Raw genomic sequence first — 26229 nt, forward strand, 5'->3', positions numbered from 1 at the left:
AAACACACACACAACTCACCCTGTTATTCCCGAATGAACTAATAGGTGACAGGTGTCCCGCCAGGATGGCACCTCATCTGGAGAGGAAGCAGCTCCTCTCCTGTTTGGGGAAGTAGGAAGTGTTGTTGTGAGGCTGAAGAAACTCACAGAGTATGGGCCCCGGAGGAGGGGGAGTCAAGGCGCCTGTTGTTTTTTTTCTGAGGTCAGTGGAAGCCAAGAAAGGTATTAGACCTCGGCCTGCCGCCCTGGCCCTGTGTGATGGGTTAGGGGCCTGGTGTCCTTCGGGAAACAGCGGGGTGGCCGCAGGTGCTCCTGACCTTGACCCGCCGTCCACCCTCCAGTCTGTGACTCAGCCTGGCCTCCGGGTTTTGCCAAGCTGGTTACCTCCGTTCTGCTTCTCTGTGGCCCAGATTATTATTTCTGCTTTTCTTCACCTGCCCAGGAGTGGGAAGTCACCCAGGCCTCAGGTCCCGGGGAGCATCCCCTCCTCACGGCCATCCGGTCAGGGGTGGGAACGGGGTTGGGCAGGGCAGTGCCTGCCAGGACCCAGTGACCCAACGGGGGCCCCTATCGAACTTCCCATCTGCTGGTCGTTATGAATCAACAGCGAAGGAAACCGCATTGGTGCCGGCTGGGGTGTGGCACAGGGCGACAGTTGCGGCTATGTGACCTCAGGCGCAGCACGCACCCTCTCTGAGCCTCACCGGTGCCTCTGGGAGGGGCCCGGGGTCTCCCGGATTCTGTTTCTCTCCGGGGGGGGGGGTTGTTCGGGAACTTTCTAGAGCTTTCTAGAACCTCTCAAAGAGCATTCTGTCCCCGAACACGGCAAAGAGCTGCTGGATTGGAGACATTCTGTGGGGACGCAGCTACACAGCCACCCCTGTGTCCCCTCCTGCTTCAAAGGTCCTGAGGGCTGAGCCGTCAGGGAACAGGGGCCTCATGGCCTTGCTGGGACGTGGGCTTGACTCCCAAGGTCCCCCTATGTCCAGGCGGCCTGTCCGACTTCTCCTCCTGGTCCCAAATGCCTGTCTTCTGAGGGTGACCTTCCTTGACCCCCTGTCCGCAGGACCACCCCCCAATACACAAAAGCACTTAAAACAGTGGGTGCCTCCGGGCCTCGGCTGTTCTTTTATGACTGCTTCTAATTGGCCCAGAGGAGGGGGAGAGGTGGGTGGGCCGGGGCCGGGGCCGGGCGTCAGAGGCCTTGGAGAAAGAGGAAGGAGGCCCAGCGCAGACCCAGACTGCAGACGGCCGGGCCTTTCCTCGCCGCCCCGCCCTCCCCCGGGGCGCCCACCTCACCTCTCGCTCTACCGCCGCCAACCTGTCGGGCCGGGCCGGGCAGGTCTGGGGGTGGGCGGGGAGCCCTAAGCGGGCATCTCCTCTCCTCCTCCTCCACCCCTGACCCGGCGCGCAGGCCTCGCCGTGCTGGGCCGCCGGGTGCCCAAGGCCGGGAAGCCGGGGGTCCCTGGGGGGGGCGACCCCCACGACGAGGGAGACTCTGGCCGCCGGCTGCCAGAAGCCCTCTCCGGAGCGGCCGGCCGGGGTGCCTCCCGGGGCGCGGGGGCGATGCTGCCTGGTGCCCGCTGAGGCCCCACCATGGCCCGCTCGCTGACCTGGCGCTGCTGCCCCTGGTGCCTGACCGAGGACGAGAAGTCGGCGGTCCGGATCGACCAGGAAATCAACAAGATCCTCCTGCAGCAGGAGAAGCGGGACCGAGGGGAGCTGAAGCTGCTGCTGCTTGGTGAGTCCGCGGCCACCCCTGGCGGGACAGCCTGGGAGCCCACTTTCAGGGTGAGTCGACTGAGGCCCGGCTCCTAGTCCCAAGGGGTGCGCTGTGGGCCCGTCCCGCGGCCCGGCCGTCTCCTGGGCATCTACAGGAGCAGAGGTGGTTTGGCCGGGCGGCCTGGCTTGTGTCGGGCCCGTCGGGCCCGCCCGGCCCGCCCGGCCCGCCCCACCGGCTCCCGCGTCACAGGAAAGGAATGAGCCGCGCAGCCCGGGGAGCTCCAGCCTCGCCCTCCCAGACCCCCCCCGTCCCTCTGGAGGGCTGGGTCTGTTCTGGTGGTTGATCAGCACGAGGCGTGTGGGCAGAGAGAGTATTGCCAGGTGCCTCTGATTGATTGATTGATTGGTTCATTCATTCAAGACGTACTGAGTAATTCCTGGGGGCACAGGGGCAGAGGAGATGGAGTGTGTCCCTGCCTCTGGGGACCCCGGCTTCCGGTGGGGGAGACAGATGTTAAGCCCCCAAAGCCAATAAGCAGGTAAAATAATTTCCGGCAGCAGGAAGAACAGGAAGAAAATAGAACGGGGTGAGGGAGTCGGGGTGACTTGGGTGTGGTGGATTGGAAGGCTCTGAGCTTGTGATCTCTGAGACCTCATGTCTTCTTGTCCACGTGTGTCCACTCCCCCAGCCACCTTGCCCTGTGTATGACCCTGCTGGCCTAAGCCCAGGGATGCCAGCCTTGGAGGGTCTCCTGGGACGGCCTGAGCCCTGGGTGAGGGCCGGGGAAGTGTTCCAAAGTCCTATCTGCCTGTCCTGGGGCAAAGAGCCTGGTCATCTGGATGGCCGTCCTCTCTCTTCTCCTCAGTGGGAAGGGGCAGCCCTGGGGGGTGGAGAGAGAGGAGAGGGCGGGGGCATGGGACCCCAATGAAGCTGTCTGAGCCTGGAAGGTTTTAATTAAGAATTTAATTTCATAGCTATCTCTATTCACTTTCTGTAATAGCTAGGCTAGTATATATATGCTATTCACTCGTTTTTAATAAGTAGGGCTATTTAGGCTCTTTCTTCTTGAGTGAGCTTTGGTTATTGGTATCTTCCAAAGAATTTGTCCATTTCTTCAAAGTTGCCAAATGTATAGGCATAAGGTTGTTTATAACATTCCCTTGTCCTCCTTTCATGTCTGTGGGATTTGTAGTGATGTCTCCTTTTTCATTCTTTGTCTCTGCTACATTTTTCTTGACCTGTTGGGCTAGGGGTTTGGCAGTGTTAGTGATACTTCCTTGCACATCTCAGGTTTTCTTTAACCACACCTCAGGACCTTTGCACTTGCCATTCTCCCTGCCAAGGGCTCTCAGCATCCCCCAAGCCTTTGCACGGCTGGTGCTCTCACCCCTTTCACTCAAGGCAGGTCTCACCTCAAGTGTCACTTCCTCAGAGAAGTCTTCCCTGATTTCCCGGGCTTCAAAGTCAGCCCCGTCTTTCTTTCTCGCCTGATTTTTCTTCATACCACTCACTCACTGACGCTCTCTCAGGTGTTTTCTTGTTTCCTTGTTTATTGTCTGTCTCTCCAGTTACACAGCAAGCAACACAGAGGTGAGGACCATGTCCATCTTATTCACTCCTGTGTCCCCAGCATCTATTCCAGGCGTACGGTGACCTGACGTAGAGCAGATACCTGATGCATGATTTATAAATGAGTGAATGAATGAATGAATCCTGTTTCAGGGGTGATTTTCCCCAGAGCTGTACCATACCTTCCTGGAACTGGGAAAGTCCCTTGCCCCACTGACCACTGCACACCCAGTCCCAAATCAGGAAGCCACTTCTGCTGGTAGGGGTGGGAGAGGGGAGAGGGGAGATTGTCCACATGCCCAAGCACAGATGGCGGCCCTATGGACAGCCCGCTGGACTGTGGTTTCAACACCCGTATCCAAGCCCTGAGGGCTGCTTCCACACCTGCCCTCCTTAAAAACAGGAATTGAATCCAAAAGGTTTTTTTTTTTTTTTTTTTTTTTCCTGGGAGGTGGCTGACCCTTTGGAGGAAGAAGGCCAAGGGGCTGGGGGTCTGTCCCTGACAGGAAGTGGTCACCATGTTGAGGAGGGGGAAGAGTCAGAATAAAGCAATTAAAGGAGCCAGTTCTGTCCATACTGTGTGAGGTAGGAACCACTCCAGATGGGGAAACCGAGGCCCAGAGAGGTGAAGCGACCTGCCCAAGGTCACACAACCAGGATCGGAACCTAGAATCCTGATTCCACAGTCCACGCGCTTGACTGCCCTGTGAACGTGCCTCTACAAAACCCCAATGACAGATGGGGAAACTGAGGCCCGGGGCGGCGGCAGGATGGGTCTGGGGTCTGCAGCCAGTTTTGAGGCAGAGCTGGGCAAAGACGATGAGCTGTCTGCTCTCAGGAGGCTCCCTGTGTCCCAGTGGCCCAGTTTCCTGGGGGAGGACGGCGGGGCTGGGACTGCCATTGCCCATGGAAGGAGCCGCACAGCGTCTCGCGATGCCTGGGGCTTGGCACGGCTTCTGGCCTCTGTGAGTTTCCACTTCGTCACCCATTCCCAGAAGGAAGCAATCACTTCCCGTCTGGGCTGCGAGGACGCGCCAGGTGGAAACAGCTCTCCCTGCAGCCCCCAGCCCCATTTGGGGAGCTTCCTGAACCACATCAGAGGGGGAGCAGAGAGGCTCCTGATTCCTCAGTGGCTCCAGGACAGTCACAGTTGCAAAGGTGGAGTTTTTCAGACTTCAGATTGTGAGCCACTTCTGAGTCACAAAACCCAAGCTGTGGGTGGCCACCAGGATATTTTTTTTTTCTTTAATGAAACAGAAGAGGAAAAAAAAAAAAGAAAGAAATTCGTGCATCTCAACAAAATTAACTGTTGCAGACTTCCCTCGTGGTGCAGTGGTTAAGTATCCACCTGCCAATGCAGGAGACACAGGTTCGAGCCCTGGTCCAGGAAGATCCCACATGCCAGGGAGCAGCTAAGCCCGTGCGCCACAACTACTGAGCCCATGTGCCACAACTACTGAGCCTGCGCTCTAGAGCCTGCGAGCCACAACTCCTGAGCCCATGTGCTACAACGACTGAAGCCAGCGTGACCAGAGCCTGTGCTCTACAACAAGAGAAGCCACTGCAATGAGAAGCCTGCACCCCTCAACGAAGAGTAGCCCCCGCTCGCCCCAATCAGAGAAAGCCCGCGCGCCGCAACCAGAGAAAGCCTGCGCGCAGCAACGAAGACCCAACGCAGCCAAAACTAAATAAATAAATAAAGATTAACTGTTTCTTGGTGAGATCCTTCTTTGTTCTCCACACTTTTGGGGGCAACCCAGAGGAAGGTCAAAGGGTGCAGCCCCCTGCCATAGGTCTCACCGCCGTCTTGGCAGCACCCAGAGGAGCCGACGAGCTTCCGAGCGTCCGTAGAAACATCACATGAACTGACACTTTGATGAAGATGAAGCATCCACAAGGGCTTGTGTTTACTCCTCTGCTTTTCCAGTAGCTGTGTGATCCTGGGAAAGTCACTTCACCTCTCTGAGCCCCCACGTCTCCACTGCGAATGGGAAAACAGTGGGAATCTTAGTGACGATAATTCAGGCAGTGCCTGGGGAACTTCCCGGAATGATTATTAAAAAGCCTGTGAGGGCTTCCCTGGTGGCGCAGTGGTTGGGAGTCCGCCTGCCGGTGCAGGGGACACGGGTTCGAGCCCTGGTCCGGGAAGATCCCACATGCCGCGGGGCAACTGGGCCCGTGAGCCACAACTACTGAGCCTGCGGGTGTGGAGTCTGTGCTCCGCAACAAGAGAGGCCGCGACAGTGAGAGGCCCGCGCACCGCGATGAAGAGTGGCCCCCGCCCGCCGCAACTAGAGAAAGCCCTCGCACAGAAACGAAGACCCAACACAGCCAAAAATAAATAAATAAAAATAAAATTTATAAAAAAAATAAAAAGCCTGTGAGCTCTGGACTCAGAACCGGGTTTGAGTCCCAGTTTGGCCACCCACCGGCCGCATGATCCAACCGATCTGGGACTCAGTTTCCCCACGTGAAATGTGGAGCCAAGAGCCGTTCCTCTTGTGGCAAGCTGGTGCATGTGGACCCCCCGGAACCCTAGGAGGACAGGGGGGCTTATGGTACCTCTCCCACCTCCGAATAGCAGAAGCTCTGGAGACCAGCCCGTCTCTCCAGGTTTTCCAGTGGGAGGCGAGGCTGTGGGTTTATCTCACTGACTGTGATAGTCAGAGGTTCTACTGCAGGAATATTTATTGAATTTGATGTATCCCCATCCTGAAATACAAGGAATCTGAGACACACGTGGCTCCTTACTGAAGCATTTCAGATTGTGGAACTGTGGGGCGTTTTTTGTTTGTTGTTGGTTTGTTTGCAGGAAACTTTTTATCTTGGAATCATTTTCTAAGGACAGAAATGTGGCAAAGATAGTCCGGAGAGTTCCCGTCTCCTCCTAAACAACTTCCTCTCGTGGTGACATCTTACATAAGTGCCCTGTGCTCTTCACAGCTGAGATATTAATGTGGAAACCGTACCATTACATTCTGCTAACTCCAGATTTAGATTTCACTGGTTTTTCCACCACGGCCCCTTTTCTGTTCCAGCCTCCAACGCAGCATCTCACATGGCATTTGAGGGTTTTTTTATTTTAATAAGTTTATTTATTTTATTTTTGGCTGCGTTGGGTCTTCGTTGCTGCGTGCCGGCTTTCTCTCGTTGCGGTGAGCGGGGGCTACTCTTCATAGCTGTGCGCGGGCTTCTCATTGCGGTGGCTTCTCTTGTTGCGGAGCACGGGCTCTAGGCGCGTGGGCTTCAGGAGTTGTGGCACGCGGGCTCAGTAGTTGTGGCGCACGGGCTTAATTGCTCCACGGCATGTGGGATCTTCCCAGACCCGGGCTCGAACCCATGTCCCATACACTGGCAGGCGGATTCTTAACCACTGCACCACCAGGGAAGCCCTTGAGGGTTTTTTTTTTTTTCCCCTTTCTTAACTTTTCATTTTGAAATACCTTCAGAGTTATAAAAAAGTTGCACCGAATTCTTCTGCAAATGTTAACATTTTACCACATACCCTTTATCCCATCCCACCCTGCTCTCTCTCTCTCTCTCTCTATATATATATATATATACACACACACACACATTATATATAAGTATATGTGTATATACTTATAATTTACATAATGCATAGCTATAGTTTATTTGTTATACATTTATATATTATATTTAATACATACGTATTCACTGTTATCGGAACCATTTGCGAGTAAAGTTGCAGCCCTGACACCTCCCCCCCCCCCCCCAGATACTTCAGTGGGTTTGAGTCCCACTAAAAAGCAAAGACCCCCCCAGGGCAATGGCGACCAGGCGATGAGCTCACGTGATGCAATCCCGTCACCATCACGTCCCGCCGGCATTCCCAGTTTCCCCATGAATGTCCTTTAGGGCCATAGGAAAGTGACTCTTTTCCTTGGCTCTTGAGTGCAGTGGTGTCGCTGGGTCCTGCCCTCACCGCCTTCAGAATTGCTGGGAGTGGGAGGGGACGAGAGCCCCCCAGGGGCGGTACAACAGGGTTCCACCGGGTCTTCTGCTGCTTCCTACACTCCCCGCCTCCTCCCTGCTGCGTTTCCGCTGCTCCTGGTTCCTCTTTCTGGCTCCAGCCAGGGCACCCCTTCCCCTTTTGCTCCTGGTCCCAGTTCCTCCTGCACGAGTCCCCTTCCCCATCCCTGGAGGGACCCCACACCAGTGTCCCCCAGGAGCTGGCAGGGGGACAAGGTGCTGGAGGTGGTTCCCGGCCCTGCACCTCCCACCTGGCTATCATGCCCATTTCACAGACGAGAAAACAGAGGCTCAGAAAGGGAGATATCAGGGCTCAGACAGCAGGGAGCCAGGCCTTGCTCTTTGAGCTTCCAAAGGTTCTAGTATTATTATCCCAGACCCATGACCGGCTTTTTGACGTGTGACCCTGCACTCAGAAGGGCCCTGTGGCTTCATCCAGCACTTGGCCCTGGAGATTCTGTAGGTGAGCCTGCAAGGACCCCTCTCCCCACTCTGGTTCATCAGCAAGGTCGTGTGTATTCTGTCTCCCAAATATCTCGTGCCTACGTCCTCTTCTCTCTACCTCCACGTGGCCACCTGGGTCCAGCCTGGACCTAAACAGTCCCATTTGGCTGGGTTCACCCCTCCCCAACCTGCCCTCCCCTCAATAGCCAGGGGCCACCTGTGAGCCCCTGGGTCAGGCCCCACCCCTCCTCTACCTACAGCCCTCTAGGCTCCCACCTGCTTCGGGGTAAAAGCCCAAGTCCTCCCCACAGCCCACAAGGCCCTGCATGACCTGCCCCGTCCCCTCCCTGCCCTCCCCTCCTCCCTCTCTCCCCCTCGATCACTCTGCCGCAGACACACAGGCCTCCTAGCTGTTCCTCCAACATTCCAGGCATGGTCCTGCCCCAGGACCTTTGCATGTTCTGTGCCTGCTGTTGAGAATGCTATTCCCCCTTCTCTTCTAATGAATTCTGTCATCTGCCAGGCCTCAGATGAGATGTCACCTCCTCAGTGAAGCCCTCCTAGATTACCCAGCCTAACTCAAAGCCCCCGGGTCCTTAGAACCCCTTCCACCATAATAACTGCACCTCCTCCCTCTCTCCCCCTCGCTCACTCAGCTCCAAGCACACAGGCCTCCTCGCTATTCCTCCAACATACCAGGCCTGGTCCTGCCCCAGGGCCTTTGCACATGCTGTGTCCACTGCCTGGTGCTCCCTCCTCCAGATATTGGCATGAGAGCAACCTTCCCAGCCTTCAGATCTCAACGCCAATGTCACCTCCACTGAGAAGCCTTCCGTGACACTTAGCTGTAGTAGTCACTTAATCACTCTTTATCTATTTATCTTATTATATTTCCTTCACAAAACTTTCTCTACCTGAAATTATTATAGCGAATAATAATAATAGTAATTATAATCATGGTAAAGACTACTCTTGCTAATAATAGTGGACAGGAGTGTAGCTCTTACTATGTCAAAACACACTCTAGGCCAGGGGTCCACAGACTTTTTAAGTAAAGGGCCAGATGGTAAATCTTTCCAGCTTTGCAAGCCAGAGGGTCTCTGACTACTCAACACTGCGGCTGTCCCGAGAAACCAACCCTAGATAATTTGTATACAACCCGGCACGGCCATGTGCCAATAAAACTTTATTGACCAACCCTGAAACCTGAATTTCATGTCATTTTCAGGTGTCACCAAAAAGGAATCTTTGGATTCCTTTCGGCCATTGAAAAAGGCAAAACTGTAACCATTACAAAACTGTAAAAACTGTAAGGGTGAAAAGCATTAGAAATATAAAAACCATGCAAACTGTAAAAATTTTGCTGGCCGTGCAAAAACAGGCAGCTGTCAGGAATTCCTTGGTGGTCCAGTGGTAGGACTCAGCGCTTTCACTGCAGGGGACCCCAGTTCCATCCCTGGTCGGGGAACTTAAATCCCACAAGCCACGTGGTGTGGCAAAAACACAAAAACACAAAACAGAACCCCCAAACTGAAAACAAAAACAGCGGCCGGTAGGCCGTGGTTTGCTGCCCCTCCTGGGACAAACTTTCAATGAACTAGTTTACCCCTCACGTCCACCCAGCAAACCATGTTTCACAGGTGGGGAAACCGAGACCCAGAGCCATGAAGCTGCTTGCCCAGGATCACAGAGCAGGGATTTGCACCCTAGTGGCGGGAGGTGGCGGGTGGCGGGAGCCCCGGGGGGCTGAGCTGACCGCTGAGTCGTCTCCGCAGGCCCCGGGGAGAGCGGGAAGAGCACGTTCATCAAGCAGATGCGTATCATCCACGGGTCGGGCTACTCGGAGGAGGAACGCAAGAGCTTCCGGACCCTGGTCTACCAGAACATCTTCGTGTCCATGCAGACCATGATCGAGGCTATGGAGCGGCTGCAGATCCCCTTCAGCTGGCCCGAGAGCAAGGTGAACACCCCGGGTCTGGCCACGTGGGCGCCACACTGGGAGGGGGTTCCTTAGCACTTCAGGGTGGGACTGTGTCCCTTCAGATCCCCTAAGTCCTTGTTAAGAACCACCTCCTCCCAGGTTTCCTGGGATCCTGGTCTGCATTCCAGGCAGCTCAGCACCAGCAGGTCCCCCCACCGACCTCGCAGGTTCCCCGTGGACCCCCAGGCTCAGCCATCTCTCCCCTGGACCCCATGATGCCTGGTAGGAGTCCTGAGTCGGCAGGCGTTTTGTTCTAGAAATATTAGCACGGGCGGCCTGGTTCCTGAGCCCTGCCCCACCCTGCTGGGGGGAGGGGTGCTATGCAGACTATGTGTCACATCACCCTTCTCTTTAAAATTTTTATTTTATTGTGTGAAGAACACTCAACACGAAATCTATACATCTTAGCAAATTTTAAGCGCACGATGCAGTATCAGTAACTGCAGACACAATGTCATCAGGGAGAGCTCTAGAATGTATTCCCCTTGCCTAAGGGAAACTTTATTCATAGCAACCCCAACTCCCTTCCCCTAGCCCATTCTACGCTCTGTGTCCGTGAACTCGCCTCTTCCGGATGCCTCATATAAGTGGGATTCTGCAGGATCTGTCCTTCTGTGACTGTGTTATTTCACTTAATATGCGCAGGCTCAGCGGCCATGGCTCACGGGCCCAGCCGCTCCGCGGCATGTGGGATCCTCCCGGACCAGGGCGCGAACCCGCGTCCCCTGCATCGGCAGGCGGACTCTCAACCACTGCGCCACCAGGGAAGCCCAAGAATTTCCTTCTTTTTAAAGGCTGAATAGTATTCGAGATATATCTATCTTTATCCATCCAACCATCGATGGACATTTAGGTCCTTTCCACATCTTGGCTGCTGTAAATAAACACTGCAGTGAACCTGGGTGTACAGATATCTTTTCAAGATCCCAGTTTCAATTCTTTTGGATAAATACCCAGGAGTGGAATTGCTGAATCATAGAGTAGCTCTATTTTTAAAAATTAGTTATTTTATTTGCCATGTCACATGGTCATCCTTCTGTGTGTGTCTGTGTCCCAACCTCCTCTTCTTACAAGGACACCGGTCACATTGGATCAGGGCCACCCTCATGACCTCATTGTAACTTCATTACCTCTGTAAAGACCCTATCTTCAGACATGAACAACAGGAGCGCCTGCTTCCCGTGCAAAGAAAGGAGGACAGATAGAGCAGAGGTTACTGCGCCAGGCAGGGTCACCCAGAACTGGCGCTCCCTGCACGCAAGCCCCTGCTGGCCCCTCGCGCCGCCGTGCGCTCCCCCTGTGCCCACCCTCGGTGGAGGGACGCCGGGACGAAAGGGGGTGGAGACGTCAGGAGGGCAACCCGCCCCGCCCGGCTGCTCTGACCCGCCCCTGTCCGTCCGTCCGTCCGTCCCTCCCCAGCACCGAGCCAACCTGATCATGAGCCAGGACCCCTACAAGGTGACCACCTTCGAGAAGCACTACGCCATGGCCATGCAGTGGCTGTGGAGGGACTCCGGCATCCGCGCCTGCTACGAGCGCCGGCGCGATTTCCACCTGCTCGACTCGGCAGTGTAGTGAGTCTGGGGTCCGCGGGGACGGGCGCGGAGTCGGGGGGCCGAGCGCGAGGCGGTGCCGAGGCGGAGCCAGAGGAGACCCAGTCCCAGGTTTGGGAGGCGGCAGAGGGGCCTCAGGCTGGCCGGTTCCCACTGCTGGGAATGCTGTGGGTGGTCTTGCCCCGGGGAGAGCTCCTGGGGTGCACTGTTCCTGGGGTGACACTATTTCTGGGGTGATGGCGCCTCTGGGGTGACTGTTCTAGGATGACGCTGTCCTGGGGTGACAGCATTTCTGGGGTGAGGGCGCCTCTGGGGTGACTGTTCTAGGATGACGCTGTCCTGGGGTGACAGCATTTCTGGGGTGACGCTGTTCATCATCATGCAGTGAAGCTGTCCTGGGTACCACGCTGGGTGTCTAGTGTTCCAGGCTATCACTGTTCTTGGGGCAGTGACACACCTGGGGTGACAGTTTTCCCAGGGTGACGCCCACGCCAGTGAGACTGTCCTTGGGGTCACGCTGCTGAGGGTGAAGCTGCTTCTCTCCATGCTCCCATGGCCTTGGGCTGTGCTCCTGAGCCACCTGGGACCCCAGAGATCCTGGCCCCCCCACCCCCGGGGGTTCTCTTCCCCCCCAGCAAGGTCCTCACCAGGCCCTGGGTGGGGGGCCTGAGAAGCAAAGGGAGGTTTCAAGGCCAAGACTCAGGGCTTCTGGCTCTACAGCTACCTGTCAAATCTGGACCGCATCATGGAGGAGGACTACATCCCTACCTCGCAGGATGTGCTCCGCAGCCGCATGCCCACAACAGGCATCAACGAGTACTGCTTCTCCGTGCAGAAAACCAACCTGCGGTGAGCGCATAGCCTGGTGGGTGGGGAAGGCTGTGGAACTGTGGAGGGGCAAGGAACTGGGGTCGGAGGGGCAAAGGAAAACAAGGTTGGAGGGGCAAAGGAACTGGGGCACTGAGGGATGAGTAGGAGTTGCCTAGTCCCAGCCCACAAAGGGGCTGCCAGGCTGAAGGAGGCAAGACTGGACACAGACACCTCCAGCCCCTCCATGGAATCAGGACTGGGGCCTGCGGGAGCTCAGACTGAGCCCCCAGATCTCTAGGAGGGTAAGTCTTCCTGGAGGAGGGGACATTGGTATTAGGGCACTGAAGAATGAATAGGAGTTCACTAGAGCTAGGAGGTGAGGGGAAGGAAGAGACAGAGACTGTGCAGTCAGGGCTACACCAGAGGGATTGATTTGGGGCTGGGGAATGCTCACCCTCTGAGCATTCCCCAGCCCCAAATGAGGGGTGAGGCTGGAGGTCAGGAGACCCAGGGGAAGGCAGGAGCCATGGTTCAGGCAGAAAGGGTTGGGAAGTGCCCGGGCAGTGGCTTTGGGATAGAAATGAGGGGACAGTTCGAGAATGCTTTCTGATGTAGAATGGGCAGGACTAGATGAGCTTGGGAGTTAGAGCAGAGTCAAAAGTGACTCCCTATGGGTTTCCCATCTAGGTGACAGAGTAGATGGTGGAGCCACAGTGGTGGTGGCGGGATGGGAGGTGTTAGAATAGATGACGAACTCATTTGGGGCAGGTTGGGTCTGAGGGGTCTGGGCCATCTGGGAGGTGGCTGGGCGCACACAGGCCTGAGCTGGAAACCAGAGGTGTGGGCGGCCAGTGTAGCAAAGGATGGTCCATGCAGAGTCATGGTCACCGTCAAAGGCCAAGGAGAGGTCAGGAAGAATACAGTGAGAGAAGCGACTTCTGGGATTGGCCTTTAGAGAGTCCTCGGTGACCTTAGGCAGGGACCTGTGTAGGGTGCAGGGTGATGACTGAGACCCTTCAGTGTTCAAGCCACCCATGTTGATCCCTTGTTTCCCTGAACACCCCCTCCCCTGGCCCCATGTTGTTCTGGCCTCTGCAGTAGTCCTTAGCAGGAAGGTTCATAATTTATCTGTTTGCATTGGGTCTCCTCCACTAGATGGAGAGACCCTCAAAGTCAGGGGCTGAGTTTGATTCTCCTGCTTCACTAGTGGTGATCAGCTGAAGGTCAGAGTGGAAGCTTGGAAATGTGAGTGGATGGTTGGAAAGATGGCTGGCTGGATGGGTGGGTGGATGGATGGATGGATGGACTTATGGATGGATGGATGGGGGGGTGGATGGGTGGGTAGATGGATGGGTGGATGGATGGGTGGGTGGATGGATGGATGGGTGGGTGGATGGATGGGTGTGTGGATGGATGGGTGGGTGGATGGATGGGTGTGTGGATGGATGGGTGGGTGGGTGGATGGATGGGTGGGTGGATGGATGGGTGGGTGGATGGATGGGTGGGTGGATGGATGGGTGGATGGACTTATGGATGGATGGATGGGGGGGTGGATGGGTGGGTAGATGGATGGGTGGATGGATGGGTGGGTGGATGGATGGATGGGTGGGTGGATGGATGGGTGGGTGGATGGATGGGTGGGTGTGTGGATGGATGGGTGGGTGGATGGATGGGTGGGTGGATGGATGAATGGATGCATGAATGGGTAGGTGGGTGGCTAGATGGATCAATGGATGGGTATATGGGTGGGCGGGAGGGTGGGTGTATGTATGTATGAACAGATGAATGGATAGATAGCTAGACAGATGGATGGATAGATGGGTGGGTATGTGGATGTATGGACAAATAGATAGGTGGGTGGGGGATTGGTTGGATGGATGAATAGATGGGTGGGTGAGTTGGTAAAAGTTTAGGAGCAAAAATAGTGGTTAGGGAAGTTGAGAAGGAAGGCTGGGCTGAGGAGGGGAATTATCAGATGGGGAAACTTGAGTCCGTTCTTAGGCCAAAGGTGAGGGCTCAGAGGAAACTGAGACTTCGAGCTGGGAGGCTGGCAAGTAGCATACCCCACACCTATCTCAGCCATCAGAGCCCCAGTCTCAACCACTGCATCACCCATCCCGCCCTGGGTACAGGGTTTGAGGGAACCTGAGGATCATGAGAGAGGCTGGTTTTGGGAATCTGGAGCCACAGGCATCGGCCTGGATTTTCCTCCGGTACAGCAGGGGCAAGTCTCTTCGTGCTCTGAGGCTTCTGGCATTTCCTACCAGCTGCCTGAGTAATGGTCCCATACCTGGGGAAATGACACAGGGCTTGTTATCAGTAAGCCACATTTCTTAGAAGAGACAACAGGAAGGCAGGAGGCCCAGGCTTTTGCTGTGGTTTGTGTGTGGGGGGGTGGAGGTGAACCCTTGCCCTGGGCCACACACAGAGGGGATGGCGTTTGCCCATCTGTGTGGCCACTGGACACTCCCATGGTCAGCCAGAACACAGCTGATGGGAAACTGAGTTCTGGAGACCATCCGCAATTTCCCTCTTGTCACCCAGCCAGAACCAGGGAAGACTGAGGGCAACCAGCTGTCTTCTACCATGGGGTAGAAATCAGGCAGCCCAGTGTAGCAGAAGCTCTAGAAAGTCCCCTCTCTCCCTATACCTCAGTTTCCTCATCTGTAAAATGGGCATAATAGCGATACTTGCTCCATGGGGTGAAATGCTGTAACACACAAGGTGGCTGGCATCTATTCTTGTTGCTGTTAATATCGCTCATGGCATGTCCCAGCCGTGACTGGGGTCTGGGACGCCTCGTCACGGGGGTCCCGATTAGGCCTGAACTCTGAAAGGGAGTTGTTCCCGGTTAGGATCGTGGACGTCGGGGGCCAGAAGTCAGAACGCAAGAAGTGGATCCACTGCTTCGAGAACGTGATCGCCCTCATCTACCTGGCCTCGCTGAGTGAATACGACCAGTGTCTGGAGGAAAACAACCAAGAGGTGAGGGGCCACGATGGATGCAGGGGCACCGTTTCCCCTGCTTTTCTTACCCCCATCTTGGCCCGGGGACCCACAGCTGAGCAGGCACTCTTGAGTGGGGCTTTGTGTGTCTGGCCTGGCTTTGAGCTTCACCGTCCACTCTTTTGTGGTCAGACCATTGAACCCCAACACACAGATCTACAAGCATTTGTGAGGCCAGGACCCTGACACACGCACACACACACACACACACGCACACACAAGTCGGACACTCGAGCCTCAAGACCACACCCCCCCCCCGCCAAAGCACAATGTAAGCTGTCCTGGGAATGTGAGTCATGGGGACAATGTCCTGCTTTTACTCAGAATTCTCCTCCTTTTCGTGAACTCTTCTCCTAATTAACCCCTGGCATGAATGTCAGGCACAATATCATGTCTGACATGTGCACTTTTCAGGGTTAAAGTTTCCCATAGACAGTTTTGGGATCCAAGGGTCAGATGTTATAATTTCAACTTTCAAACTGAATCAGATAGACTCAATTTGAGGTCATTCTGACACAGATCTTGCTCCAGTCCAGCCACATGAGATGTCCTAGCTTGCTAGGGCTGCCGTGATGAAGTACCACAAACTGGGAGGTGGTGGGCATGGGGGTGGGGGAGAGGTGAAACAACGGAAGTGTATCGTCTCATAGTCCTGGAGGCCAGAAATCTGAGGTCAGGGTGTCAGCGGGGCTGGTTCCCTGTGAAGGAGAATCTGTTCCAGGCTCTCCCAGCTTCTGGTGGCCATTGGCAATCTTTGGCATCCCTTGGCTTATAGACACATCACCCCATTTTACCTCCATCTTCACGTGGCCATCTCCTTGTGTCCTAATTCCCCTTTTTATAAGGATACCAGACATTGGACTTAGGGCCCACCCTACTCCAGTGTGACCGATTCTTAACTAATTACATCTTCAAAGACCCTATTTCCAAATAAGGTCTCATTCTGAAGTTCCAGGTGGACATGAATTTTGGGAGTGCGGGGGACACTACCCAAACCGGTACAGGCACAAAACCATCTCGGGCATACATAGGCAGCTGCCCACACCACCCTCAGACCCAGCTGGGCGGGAACTGGGGAGCCTCAAGCTGCTGATGGGGGGTTGACAGCCCCATCTCTACGTGGGGAGAGGGCTCCTGTTTGGGCCGAGTTGGCCATCTGGATCAACGACCTGTTTGTGCCCCCCAACCTAGAACCGAATGAAGGAGAGCCTGGCCCTGTTTGGCACCATCCTGGAACTACCCTGGTTCAAAAGCACTTCTGTTATCCTCTTCCTCAACAAAACCGACATCCTGGAGGAGAAGATCCCCACCTCCCACCTGGCTACCTACTTCCCCAGTTTCCGGGGTGAGTGGTTGTAGAACTTTCTATACGTTTCACTTCCCAAAAGCAGCTCCCAAGAGAGGTGCTGGTCCAGGTCCTACCCCAGACTAGAGCCAGTGGGGTTTCAAAGGCAATGGGACAGGCCTGGGTTCCAGACCCATCTCGGTCCTCTGCCCAAGCTCTCTGAGTCTCAGCTTCCCCCTCTGTAGAATGGGGATAAACTAACAGAAGCCTTCATACTGGATGCTGAAAACAGCAGACATTTTTCCCCTCACAGTTCGGTAGCCCAGAAGTCTGAAATCAAGGTGTCAGCAGTGTTGGTTCCTTCTGGAGGCTCCAGGGGAGAATCTGTTCTAGGCCTCTCTCCTAGCTTCTGGTGGTCACCTGCAATCCTTAGCATTCCTTGACTTGTAGATGCATGTATCCAATCTCTGCCTCTGTCACCACATGACTGTCTCTGGTTGTCTCTTGTCTTCTTATAAGGACACAAGTCATTCATTCATATATATATGAATATATATATTAATATTCATATATATATATATGAATGCAAGGTGGTGGTGGGGAATCGCATGTGTGCCTCACCAGGATGGCCATCCTTCCCCCGCTCTCTCGGCCTCAGTTTCCCCATTTGCACCTCACCAGGATGTCTTTCTCTGCAGTTCCAGGCTCCCATCCCCCCAGCTCCAAGCCCAGCCAAGAGAGAGGGTATGTCTTTAACACAGTTCTGCCCAGAGTCCCAGAGACCAGTCTCATTGGTCCATTCCAGGTCATGTGACCTGCATGAACACATACCTGATGCTCCTATTGGCTGGGCCTGAGTCATGTGACCAGCTAGAAAGGCAAAAGATGGCGGTTGCTGGCAGGCACTTTGGTGGGTGGTTCCTGCAGCCCTGTTGCTGCCCATATCGGGGACAGGGTCTCCAGAGCCCACCTTGGTCCCAGGAGGGAGAGGCTCCCACCTGCCCCATGAGCCGTGTGCCCTGACTGCCCACCCCTGTCCCCAGGCCCGAAGCAGGACACGGAGGCAGCCAAAAAGTTCATCCTGCACATGTACACTGGCATGTATACCAGCTGCGTGGACGGGGCAGACGGGAGCACGAAGGGCTCGCGCCACCTCTTCAGCCACTACACGTGTGCTACGGACACACAGAACATCCGCAAGGTCTTCAAGGACGTGCAGGACTCAGTCCTAGCCCGCTACCTGGAGGAGATCAACCTGCTGTGACCTAGGCCCAACGCTCCGGACTCAGACCCGCGCGTGGCAGGCGGGACCTGCGGGCGGTGGGTGCGGGGTGGGCTGGCGCTCAGCGAACCCAGGTGCTCCTCGTCGCTCCAGCCCCAGGCCCAGGTGGCAGAAGAGCCACGAGTGAGCCGGGGTGGAAGGCCGATCGGCGGCGCCTCGTCCTTTCTCCGCCCCTCAGCAGGACAGCCTCTGTCTTCCTTTCCTCGCCTCACTGTGTCTCCTTGGAAAGGGAGCACAATGGCCTTTTGGGAAGCCGCGGTGCAGGAAAAGGTGAAAAGAGCAGGGGATCCAGGACTTGGGTGGATGGGGTTCTCTCAGGACGCCCACCTCCAGGTATGTCCCCCCTTGGGCAGGGGTCTGGGACCCTTTTGGGGGTGATGCACCAGCCCCGGGACAGGGGAGCGGTCCTTCATGCCGAGGGACGCGGACTCTGGCGCCCCCTAGCGGAAAGGAGCCGCATCCCAGCCTGAGGTCTGCGTAGCTCGGGGGGACTTGCGTTTTCTTACGAGAAAGAGACGCCCGGAAAACGCCGCCGTATCAGAGCCTCGTGGCTCGAACGAAGTGTGTCCTGCTCCAGTTTTCAGATGAAGGAAACCGAGGTCTCCAGGCATCCCCCGCCCGCCTTCCTTACCAGGCTGGGGGCCGGGCGTGCTGCATCTTACAACCTTCTATATTTATTCCCACACCTTCTGCGGGGCCCCTTGAAGGGTGAACATTAAAGAAATGACATTCTGGAGACCTTTGATTTCTTAGGGGCGTCCTGTTTAACAACCAACCCCCTGCCCCGCGCGGTCCCATCTCAGGTCGTCTGTCCCGGGCAGGGTAGCAACATGGCAAAGGAAGGAAAAAGTTCTACTTGTTGTCCAACCACTTGTGTAGGGCACGGTACACAGAGCTGCGTAGGACTGCGAGCGCTTTGAGCCAGGAAGTGGAGTTCAACCTCTCTCCCTGGCCCCGGGGACATTTGAGCTGACCTGTCGCTGCTCACCCAAAATTCCAGCAGCAGCCACCACCTATCCCTGATGGAGATGATGATGCCTCCACTTACTGCAGATCCTGGTCTCCCACCATCCTCAGGGCAGGCCCATGTAGCACAAACCCCATCACCCCCATTTTACAGATGGGGAAACTGAGGCACAGAGAAACTTCATACTTTGACTAAGGCTAAACACCCGGGTGGTGGCCAAGCCAAGATTCTATTATTCATTCAAGAGGTTTTTTGTTTCGTTTTACTTTTTAAAAAATAAACTTTAATTTTTAGAATAGTCTTAGGTTTATAGAAAAATTGCGAATACAGAGGGTTGCATTATGAAACCACACCTGATTTCCCGTATTATTAATATATTAATATGGTACTTTTTTTTCCATTAATGAGCCAATATTGACCCGTTATTAATTGAAGTCCAACAAATTTCCTTTTTTCCCCTAATGTCTTTTTTCTGTACTGGGACCCCACCCAGGTTCCCACACGACATTTCCTTATCACGTCTCCTTAGGCTCTTCTGGGCAGTGATGGTTTCTCAGACTTTCCTCGTTTTTGATGACCTTAACAGTTTTGAGGAGTGCTGGTCAGCTATCCTTTTACTTTCCCAGGGCTACTGTAACGAAGGACCACAGACAGAGGGGCTTAAAGCCACTCAAATGTATTCTCTGACAGTTCTGGAGGCAAAGTCTGAGACTAAAGGGTCAGCAGGGCCGTGCTCCCTCCAGAGGTTCTAGGGGAAAGTCCTTACTGCCTTTTCTAGCTTCTGGTGGCTCTGTGTATCCCTGGCTTGTGGCTGTGTCCCTCCCGTCTCTGCTTGTGTCTTCACATGGCCATCTCCTCTTGTGTGTGTCTGTGTCCAAATTTTCTTTTTGCAGAGACACCAGTTACACTCAATTAGGCCCGCCCAAATGATCCCATCCTAACTTGATTCTATCTGCAATGATCCTATTTCCAAAGAAGGTCACGTTCCCAGATACCTCTCCTAAAAGGTATTTTGTCAAACGTCCCTTGGTTGAGTTTCATTTGATGTTTTTCTCATGATTAGACTGAGGTTTAGATTTTAGGTCAGAGGAGCACAGAGGTGAACAAGGTTTTGTCCCGTTATATCAAGAGTACATGCCGTCAACATGACCTTGCTCCCTTGAGTTAGGCACCCAATTCTTATTTATTTACGGCTGCATTGGGTCTTCGTTGCTGCACGTGGGCTTTCTCTAGTTGTGGCACACAGGCTTCTTATCGTGGTGGCTTCTCTTGTTGCGGAGCATGGGCTCTAGGCGCGTGGGCTCAGTAGTTGTGGCTCGCGGGCTCTAGAGCGCAGGTTCAGTAGTTGTGGCTCACGGGCTTAGTTGCTCCGCGGCATGTGGGATCTTCCCGGACCAGGGCTCGAACCCGTGTCCCCTGCATTGGCAGGCGGATTCTCAACCACTGCGCCACCAGGGAAGCCCCAATGTGAATGTATTTAATGTCACTTAACTGTGCACTTAAAAATTGTTAAAATGGGGCTTCCCTGGTGGCGCAGTGGTTGAGAGTCCGCCTGCCGATGCAGGGGACGCGGGTTCGTGCCCCGATCCAGGAAGATCCCACATGCCGTGGAGCGGCTGGGCCCGTGAGCCATGGCCGCTGAGCCTGCGTGTCTGGAGCCTGTGCTCTGCGATGTGAGAGGCCACAACAGTGAGAGGCCCGCGTACCACAAAAAAAAAAAAAAAAAAAAAATTGTTAAAATGGTAATTTAATGTCACATGTAGTTTACCACAACTTAAAGCAATTTTTAAAATGGAGTATGATTAAAAAAACACCTTTCCCCTATCAAGTAATTGGTTACCCAGAAGTAAAGGCTGTGCAGGAAAGACAGGGTAAATGCCTGATTCTTGACTTTTCTTTAGCAGTTTTCACAATAATTTGTTACTTCCTCAATATCCACAAAAGATCACCAGAGAGTTTTTTTTTTTTCCTTTTGTGTCCCTATGAACTCATGGATGTAACATCTGATGTGTTTCTATCCACTGCATATTTTATTATTCTCTTATGCCCACATTGTTTCATCTTTGGTCAGTGGAAACCTCTTTGAGTTGGCCCCTAAGTTCTTTTGATGTGACCCAGTGGCCTTAAGGGCTCATAGTTCTGGGGACTCCCCTGGCGGTCCAGTGGTTAAGACTCTGCATTGCCAATGTCGGGGGCATGAGTTCCATCCCTGGTTGGGGAACTAAGATTCCACAAGCTGTGTAGTGCAGCCAAAAAGGATAAAAAAAAAAAAAAGAGCTCATAGTTCTGGCCACGATGCTTTCTGCTCATCCCATACTTCACAGTCCCAGCCCTGGACGCAGCCATTTCTCCAAGGAGCCCTGCTTCCTTTTAACAGGAGATGATATTTAGAGACCTTAATCTGACCACAAAGTTAGGAAATCCACATTTTCTTCACTCATCTTTTGACTTTGAAAATATTTGACCTACAGAAGTTGCAAGACGATGACCATGAACTCCCATAGACCCTTCCTCTAGGTCAGGGCTCACTACCTGCTCTAAGCCTGTTTTTGTAAATAAACTTTTATTGGCACATGGCCAGGCCCATTCATTTACACATGGTCCGGGGTAGCTTTCCCGATGACAACAGAGTCATTGTGACAGAGACTGTCTGACCCTCAATGCCAAAAATATTTACTATTTGGCTCTTTGCAGAAAAAGTCTGCAGACCCCTGAGCTAGATGCTCCCACAGTTAACCTTTTCCTTTATATTTCTCTATAAACATAACCTAAAAGTATACAATCTATTCCATAAAGAATATACACATTTTAAATTCTTTTTCTTAACTTTTTTCTAAGTAATTTGAAAGTGGGCAACACCTTGCAACTTGACTCCAAAAATACAAAAATACAAACAAAATAACCAAATGTATTTCCTGCAAACAAACACCTCCTGTTATGCCAATATTGTCTTTTATAGCAACTTCCCCCTCCTCACTCCCCTGTTGTATTCAGCTGGGGATCACTCATTGCATGTAGTTTCATATATCTCTGATCTCCTTTCTTCTTTTTTTAAATTTTTTTTTTTTTTTTTTTTTTTTTTTTTTTGCGGTACGCGGGCCTCTCACTGTTGTGGCCTCTCCCGTTGCGGAGCACAGGCTCCGGACGCACAGGCTCAGCGGCCATGGTTCAAGGGCCCAGCCGCTCCGCGGCACGTGGGATCCTCCCAGACCGGGGCACGAACCCGCGTCCCCTACATCGGCAGGCGGACCCTCAACCACTGCGCCACCAGGGAAGTCCTGATCTCCTTTCTTCTGAGACAGCTGTAGGCTTTTTTTTGCTGTTGTTGTCTCTTATGACCTTGTACGACCTTGACTCTTTCCAAGAGACCAGGCCAATTATTCGGTGGGATGTCCCTCAGTGCGGGTTTGTCTGATGGTTCCCACAATCAGATGCAGGTGATCCACGTTTGGCAGGAATATTCTAGAAGTGATGTGTCCTTCTCAGTGCCTTGTATCAGGAGGCCCACGAGGCCCGTTTTTTCCCCCCATTCCCGTTGTGTTTACTTGGTGTCTTGGTTAAGCTGCTATTCACCAGGTTTCTAAGGCATTTTCCCCTTCGTAACTGATAAATCATCTGTAGGAAAATACTTTGAGATTATGTAAATATCCTGCTCCCCAGCAAACTTCCACCTAATTACTTTAGCATCCACTGATGAATCCTGCTTGGATCAATTATTGCTGGGATGGTAATCAAACGGTAATTTTTTAAACTCTGTTATTGAGTCAGTGCCTGGGAGTGGGATTGCTGGATCATACGGAATAGTCATTCTTTTTTTTTTTTTTTTCTAATTGTTTTTTAAAACACACATAAAATGAACCGTGTTGTACATTTCAGAGGTATGGCTGAATGAATTCATTCATCTTTTTGCAGCTGTCACCACCATCCATCGGCAGAACTCTTTTCACTTTGTAAAACTGAAACTCTGTCCTCATTGAACACTAACTCTGAATGCCCTGCTTCCCTGCCCCGGCACCCACCATCCTACTTTTTCTGTCTGTGTGATTTTTAAAAAAAAAAGATTTATTTATTTTATTTTTGGCTGTGTTGGGTCCTCGTTGCTGTGCACGGGCTTTCTCTAGTTGCAGTGAGTGGGGGCTACCGTTTGTCGCGGTGCTTGGGCTTCTCATGGCAGTGGCTTCTCTTTGTTGCGGAGCACAGGCTCTAGAGTGCAGGCTTCAGTAGTTGTGGCCCACGGGCTTAGCTGCTCTGTGGCATGTGGGATCTTCCCAGACCAGGGCTTGAACCCGTGTCCCCTTGCACTGGCAGGCTGATTCTTAACCACTGCGCCACCAGGGAAGCCCCATGTCTGTGTGATTTTAAGATTGTTCATTGTTGATGCTCAAATTGTACCAGGTTTGGCCAGCCTGTGTTTCTCCCATAGGTCCCCATCCTTCTCGGAGCCCTTTCTTACTCTCTGGTGCATCAAGACATTCCAGCATTCCAGGCTCACCTTGTATGCTTCCTGCCCCATCCCTGGAATCAGCCATTTCTCCCTAGAGTCCTGGATCCCTTCTTTTTTTTTTTTTGCGGTACGCGGGCCTCTCACTGCTGTGGCCTCTCCCGTTGCGGAGCACAGGCTCCGGACGCGCAGGCTCAGCGGCCGTGGCTCACGGGCCCAGCCGCTCCGCGGCACGTGGGATCCTCCCGGACCGGGACACGAACCCGTGTCCCCTGCATCGGCAGGCGGACTCTCAACCACTGCGCCACCAGGGGAGCCTCCTTCTTTTTTATTTTTAGGGCATGATATTTAGAAGCCAAGATCTGGGTGCTAGGTGTGCTCCTTCCTATTGGGTTATCTCAGTGGATGGAGTTAGGAAATTGATTTGTGTTTAAATATCAAGTCCACATGGATACTTTAATCCCATTTCATCCCTGGGGGGTTCTTCTATTTCATCTTTGCACCTTCTTTCTCCCCCAGTGAACACCTGATTCCTAATAATATCAACACACTTGCTACTTTGCCACATTTGCTACTTCACTCAGTCCCACAGCACATGACAGTTTCAGAATTACTACATCTATGCCACTCCCCAAAACAAATGTACTGAACCAAGTTTAAAATTTTTTTTGCAGTTCCCTTTGCCTTTAGAGTGAGTAGTGTGTCCAAAAGTTGCATAAGCTGGTTCTTTTCTATTTCGGTGAGGTTATGTTTTTCATTTGACATACCGTTCAGTTCAGTTCGTTTGTTTTCCATTTATAGTCCATCTTAAAGCTTCTGTCCTCCATCGTTGTTGATTTAAATTTTTGTTGAATATAGAAAGCATTAACAGTTTAAAAACTATACAGAGGAAAACACAAAGGGTGTCATCCCCTCCTCTCTTCAATTTCAATCCCATCCACTCCTGTAGGTAACCAATTTGATTGGTTCTTGGCTTATCTTTCCTTTTGTAAAAACAAGCTGATATGTGGATATTTTGCTACCCCCTTCTTTATTATACAAAAGGTAACATACTACATATACTCTTGTACTTCCCCCTCAACTTAACAATACATCCTGGAAATCACCCCATTCCGCTCACAGAGATCACCCTCATCCTTTTTCATGGCTGCGTAGTACTCTGCTGTGAAGTGCAGTGTAATGCATCAGCCTCTCTCCTGTGTACAGACATCTGGGTTGCTTCTAATATTTTACACTTACAAATGACAATGAATAACCTTCTGCATACTCACTTGTGTATCGTTAAAGCTGTGTTTTCAGGACAGACTCCTAGAAGGGGGACTGCCCTTCTGTAGCATGGGGATAATCGTAAGATTAAATAAGGTATAATACACATATGGCCTTTCACCCAGGCAGCAGGTAATTCATGGCAGAAGGTCACCACTGTTGGACAGCTTGGCCTCTAATTAGCCAAACTCTGCTTGGCCTCTAATTAGCCAAACTCTGCTCTCTCATCGCATTTTAGTCTAGTTCTCAATTTGCTCTCCCAGCCTGGGGTCAGGGGCTTAGCTGGGGTTGGGGTTTAGTTGGGGTTGGGGCTCCACTAGAGTTGGGACTCAGCTTGGGATTGGGGCTCAGCTTGGGGTCAGGGTTCAGTTCAGGGTCAAATCTCACCCAGGGTCAGGGGTCAGGGTTGGAGTCGGGCTGTGGTCATGGGCTCAACCAAGGTCAGGATTCAGCCTGGAATCAGGGCTCAGTCCAGGATCAGGGCTCAGTCTAGGACCAGGGCTCAGTCCAAGGTCAGGACTCAGCCTGGGATCAGGGCTCAGCTGGGGTTGGGGGTCAGCCTGGGTCGGGGATCAGAGTTGGGGTCAGCCTATGGTCACAGGTTCAGCCTGGGATCAGGGCTCAGTCCAGGGTCCTGGCTCAGAACATGCCATGTGTCTCTCTGTGAATGTGCCTGGGTCAGGTGGTCCCTCATGAGGCCGGGACTGGGGCTCGGGTGCTCATCGCCTCCCCCCTCCCCCCAGCTGCCTGCACAGCCCCTCCTCTCACAACCCCCCCCGCCCCCCCCCCCCCCCCGCTTCAGACCCGTTTCTGCTTGGTCACCTCCAGTGACGAGATGCTGTTACTTCCCAGGGCGCCCCTCCCTCTGAGCTTTCCCGTAACTGTCCTGCTCCAGAGCTGAACAACGAACTCGGGGTTCAGGTGCTGGGCGGGGGCCACAGTCCCTGGGCTGTCCTCAGCCCCTGTGTCCTGCCCACCCGCCACGCATGGGGGACACCAGAGCCCCTCAGACACTGGCTAGGGCCGTGCCTCCCCCAACAGGCCCCCCAAACATCACCCCTCACATCATCCCCGACCTCCTCTCCCCGACTTGGCGCCCACACACCTCCATCCTCACCCTTCTCTGGTTGAGTCAGTGGGACCCGGGTCAGGATGGCTTTGCGGGGGCGGTGGGATGAGCTCCCCACTTCTGTGAGCCCCTCCCCCTCCAGAGGTGAGATGCTGCCCCAGCTGGCGGGTCCCCAGCAGCTCTGCTCCTAGCAAAGCCAGCTCAGGGGCAGGAGAGGCAACGGAAAACCTGGGGAGAGAGGGTCCCACCATGGAGGCCCCGGGTGAACGTGTGGGTGCGTGGGATTCACCTCCCGGCTGCGTGCTTTTCCGCGGGACCCGGGGGCGGACACAGCCTCTCCAGGCCTCGGTTTCCCCTTCTGTGGACCGCGTGGTCCTGGCCCCGTCTTGGGGCTAAAACGGGGCGCATCCGCGCTACGGATGAGGAAGCTGGTGGCGCTCCTGTGTGTGCGGCCGCTTGACGCACACTTATTAAGCACCTACTGTGCGCCAGGCGGGCTTGGAGCAGTTGGGGAGCCGGTGACGGAACAGCGGGTCCTGCATGGGGGCGGGGAAGTCGTCCAGCCCGGGTGTCACAGGGGAGCGGGTTTCCCCCGCTCTGGGACGGGGCGGGGACCCCCCCGGCAATGAGGGACCGCGGTCTCGCAGCAGGCAGCCGCCGCAGCGCCCTCCGGGAGTCCGGGTGGGAAGCGACCGTTGGGATGCCCCTCCCCGTCCCGGCCTCTCCCTCACCCTGGGGGTACCTTGAACATAACAGGAAATTTCAAATAACAGGAAACCAAGACCGGGCAAGGCGAGCGGCTCCACCCTGCCTGGGGCGAACCACCCCGGGCCTCAGTCT

The 26229-nt window shown here is 53.9% G+C and overlaps 1 protein-coding gene across 1 annotated transcript; it reads left to right on the forward strand.

Moving 5' to 3' along the window:
- The first annotated feature begins 1201 nt into the window (after nt 1-1201).
- On the forward strand, nt 1202-18381 carry GNA15 (G protein subunit alpha 15). Its single transcript, XM_059060081.2, has 7 exons — nt 1202-1741; nt 9505-9689; nt 11130-11284; nt 11984-12112; nt 14929-15058; nt 16271-16424; nt 17408-18381. Exons 1-7 carry the CDS (start codon nt 1597-1599, stop codon nt 17626-17628), a joined length of 1119 nt encoding a protein of 372 aa, XP_058916064.1. The 5' UTR covers nt 1202-1596; the 3' UTR covers nt 17629-18381.
- Nucleotides 18382-26229: the final 7848 nt, after the last annotated feature.

The sequence above is a fragment of the Kogia breviceps genome, chromosome 4, assembly GCF_026419965.1.
Source record: "Kogia breviceps isolate mKogBre1 chromosome 4, mKogBre1 haplotype 1, whole genome shotgun sequence".
Taxonomy (NCBI): domain Eukaryota; kingdom Metazoa; phylum Chordata; class Mammalia; order Artiodactyla; family Physeteridae; genus Kogia; species Kogia breviceps.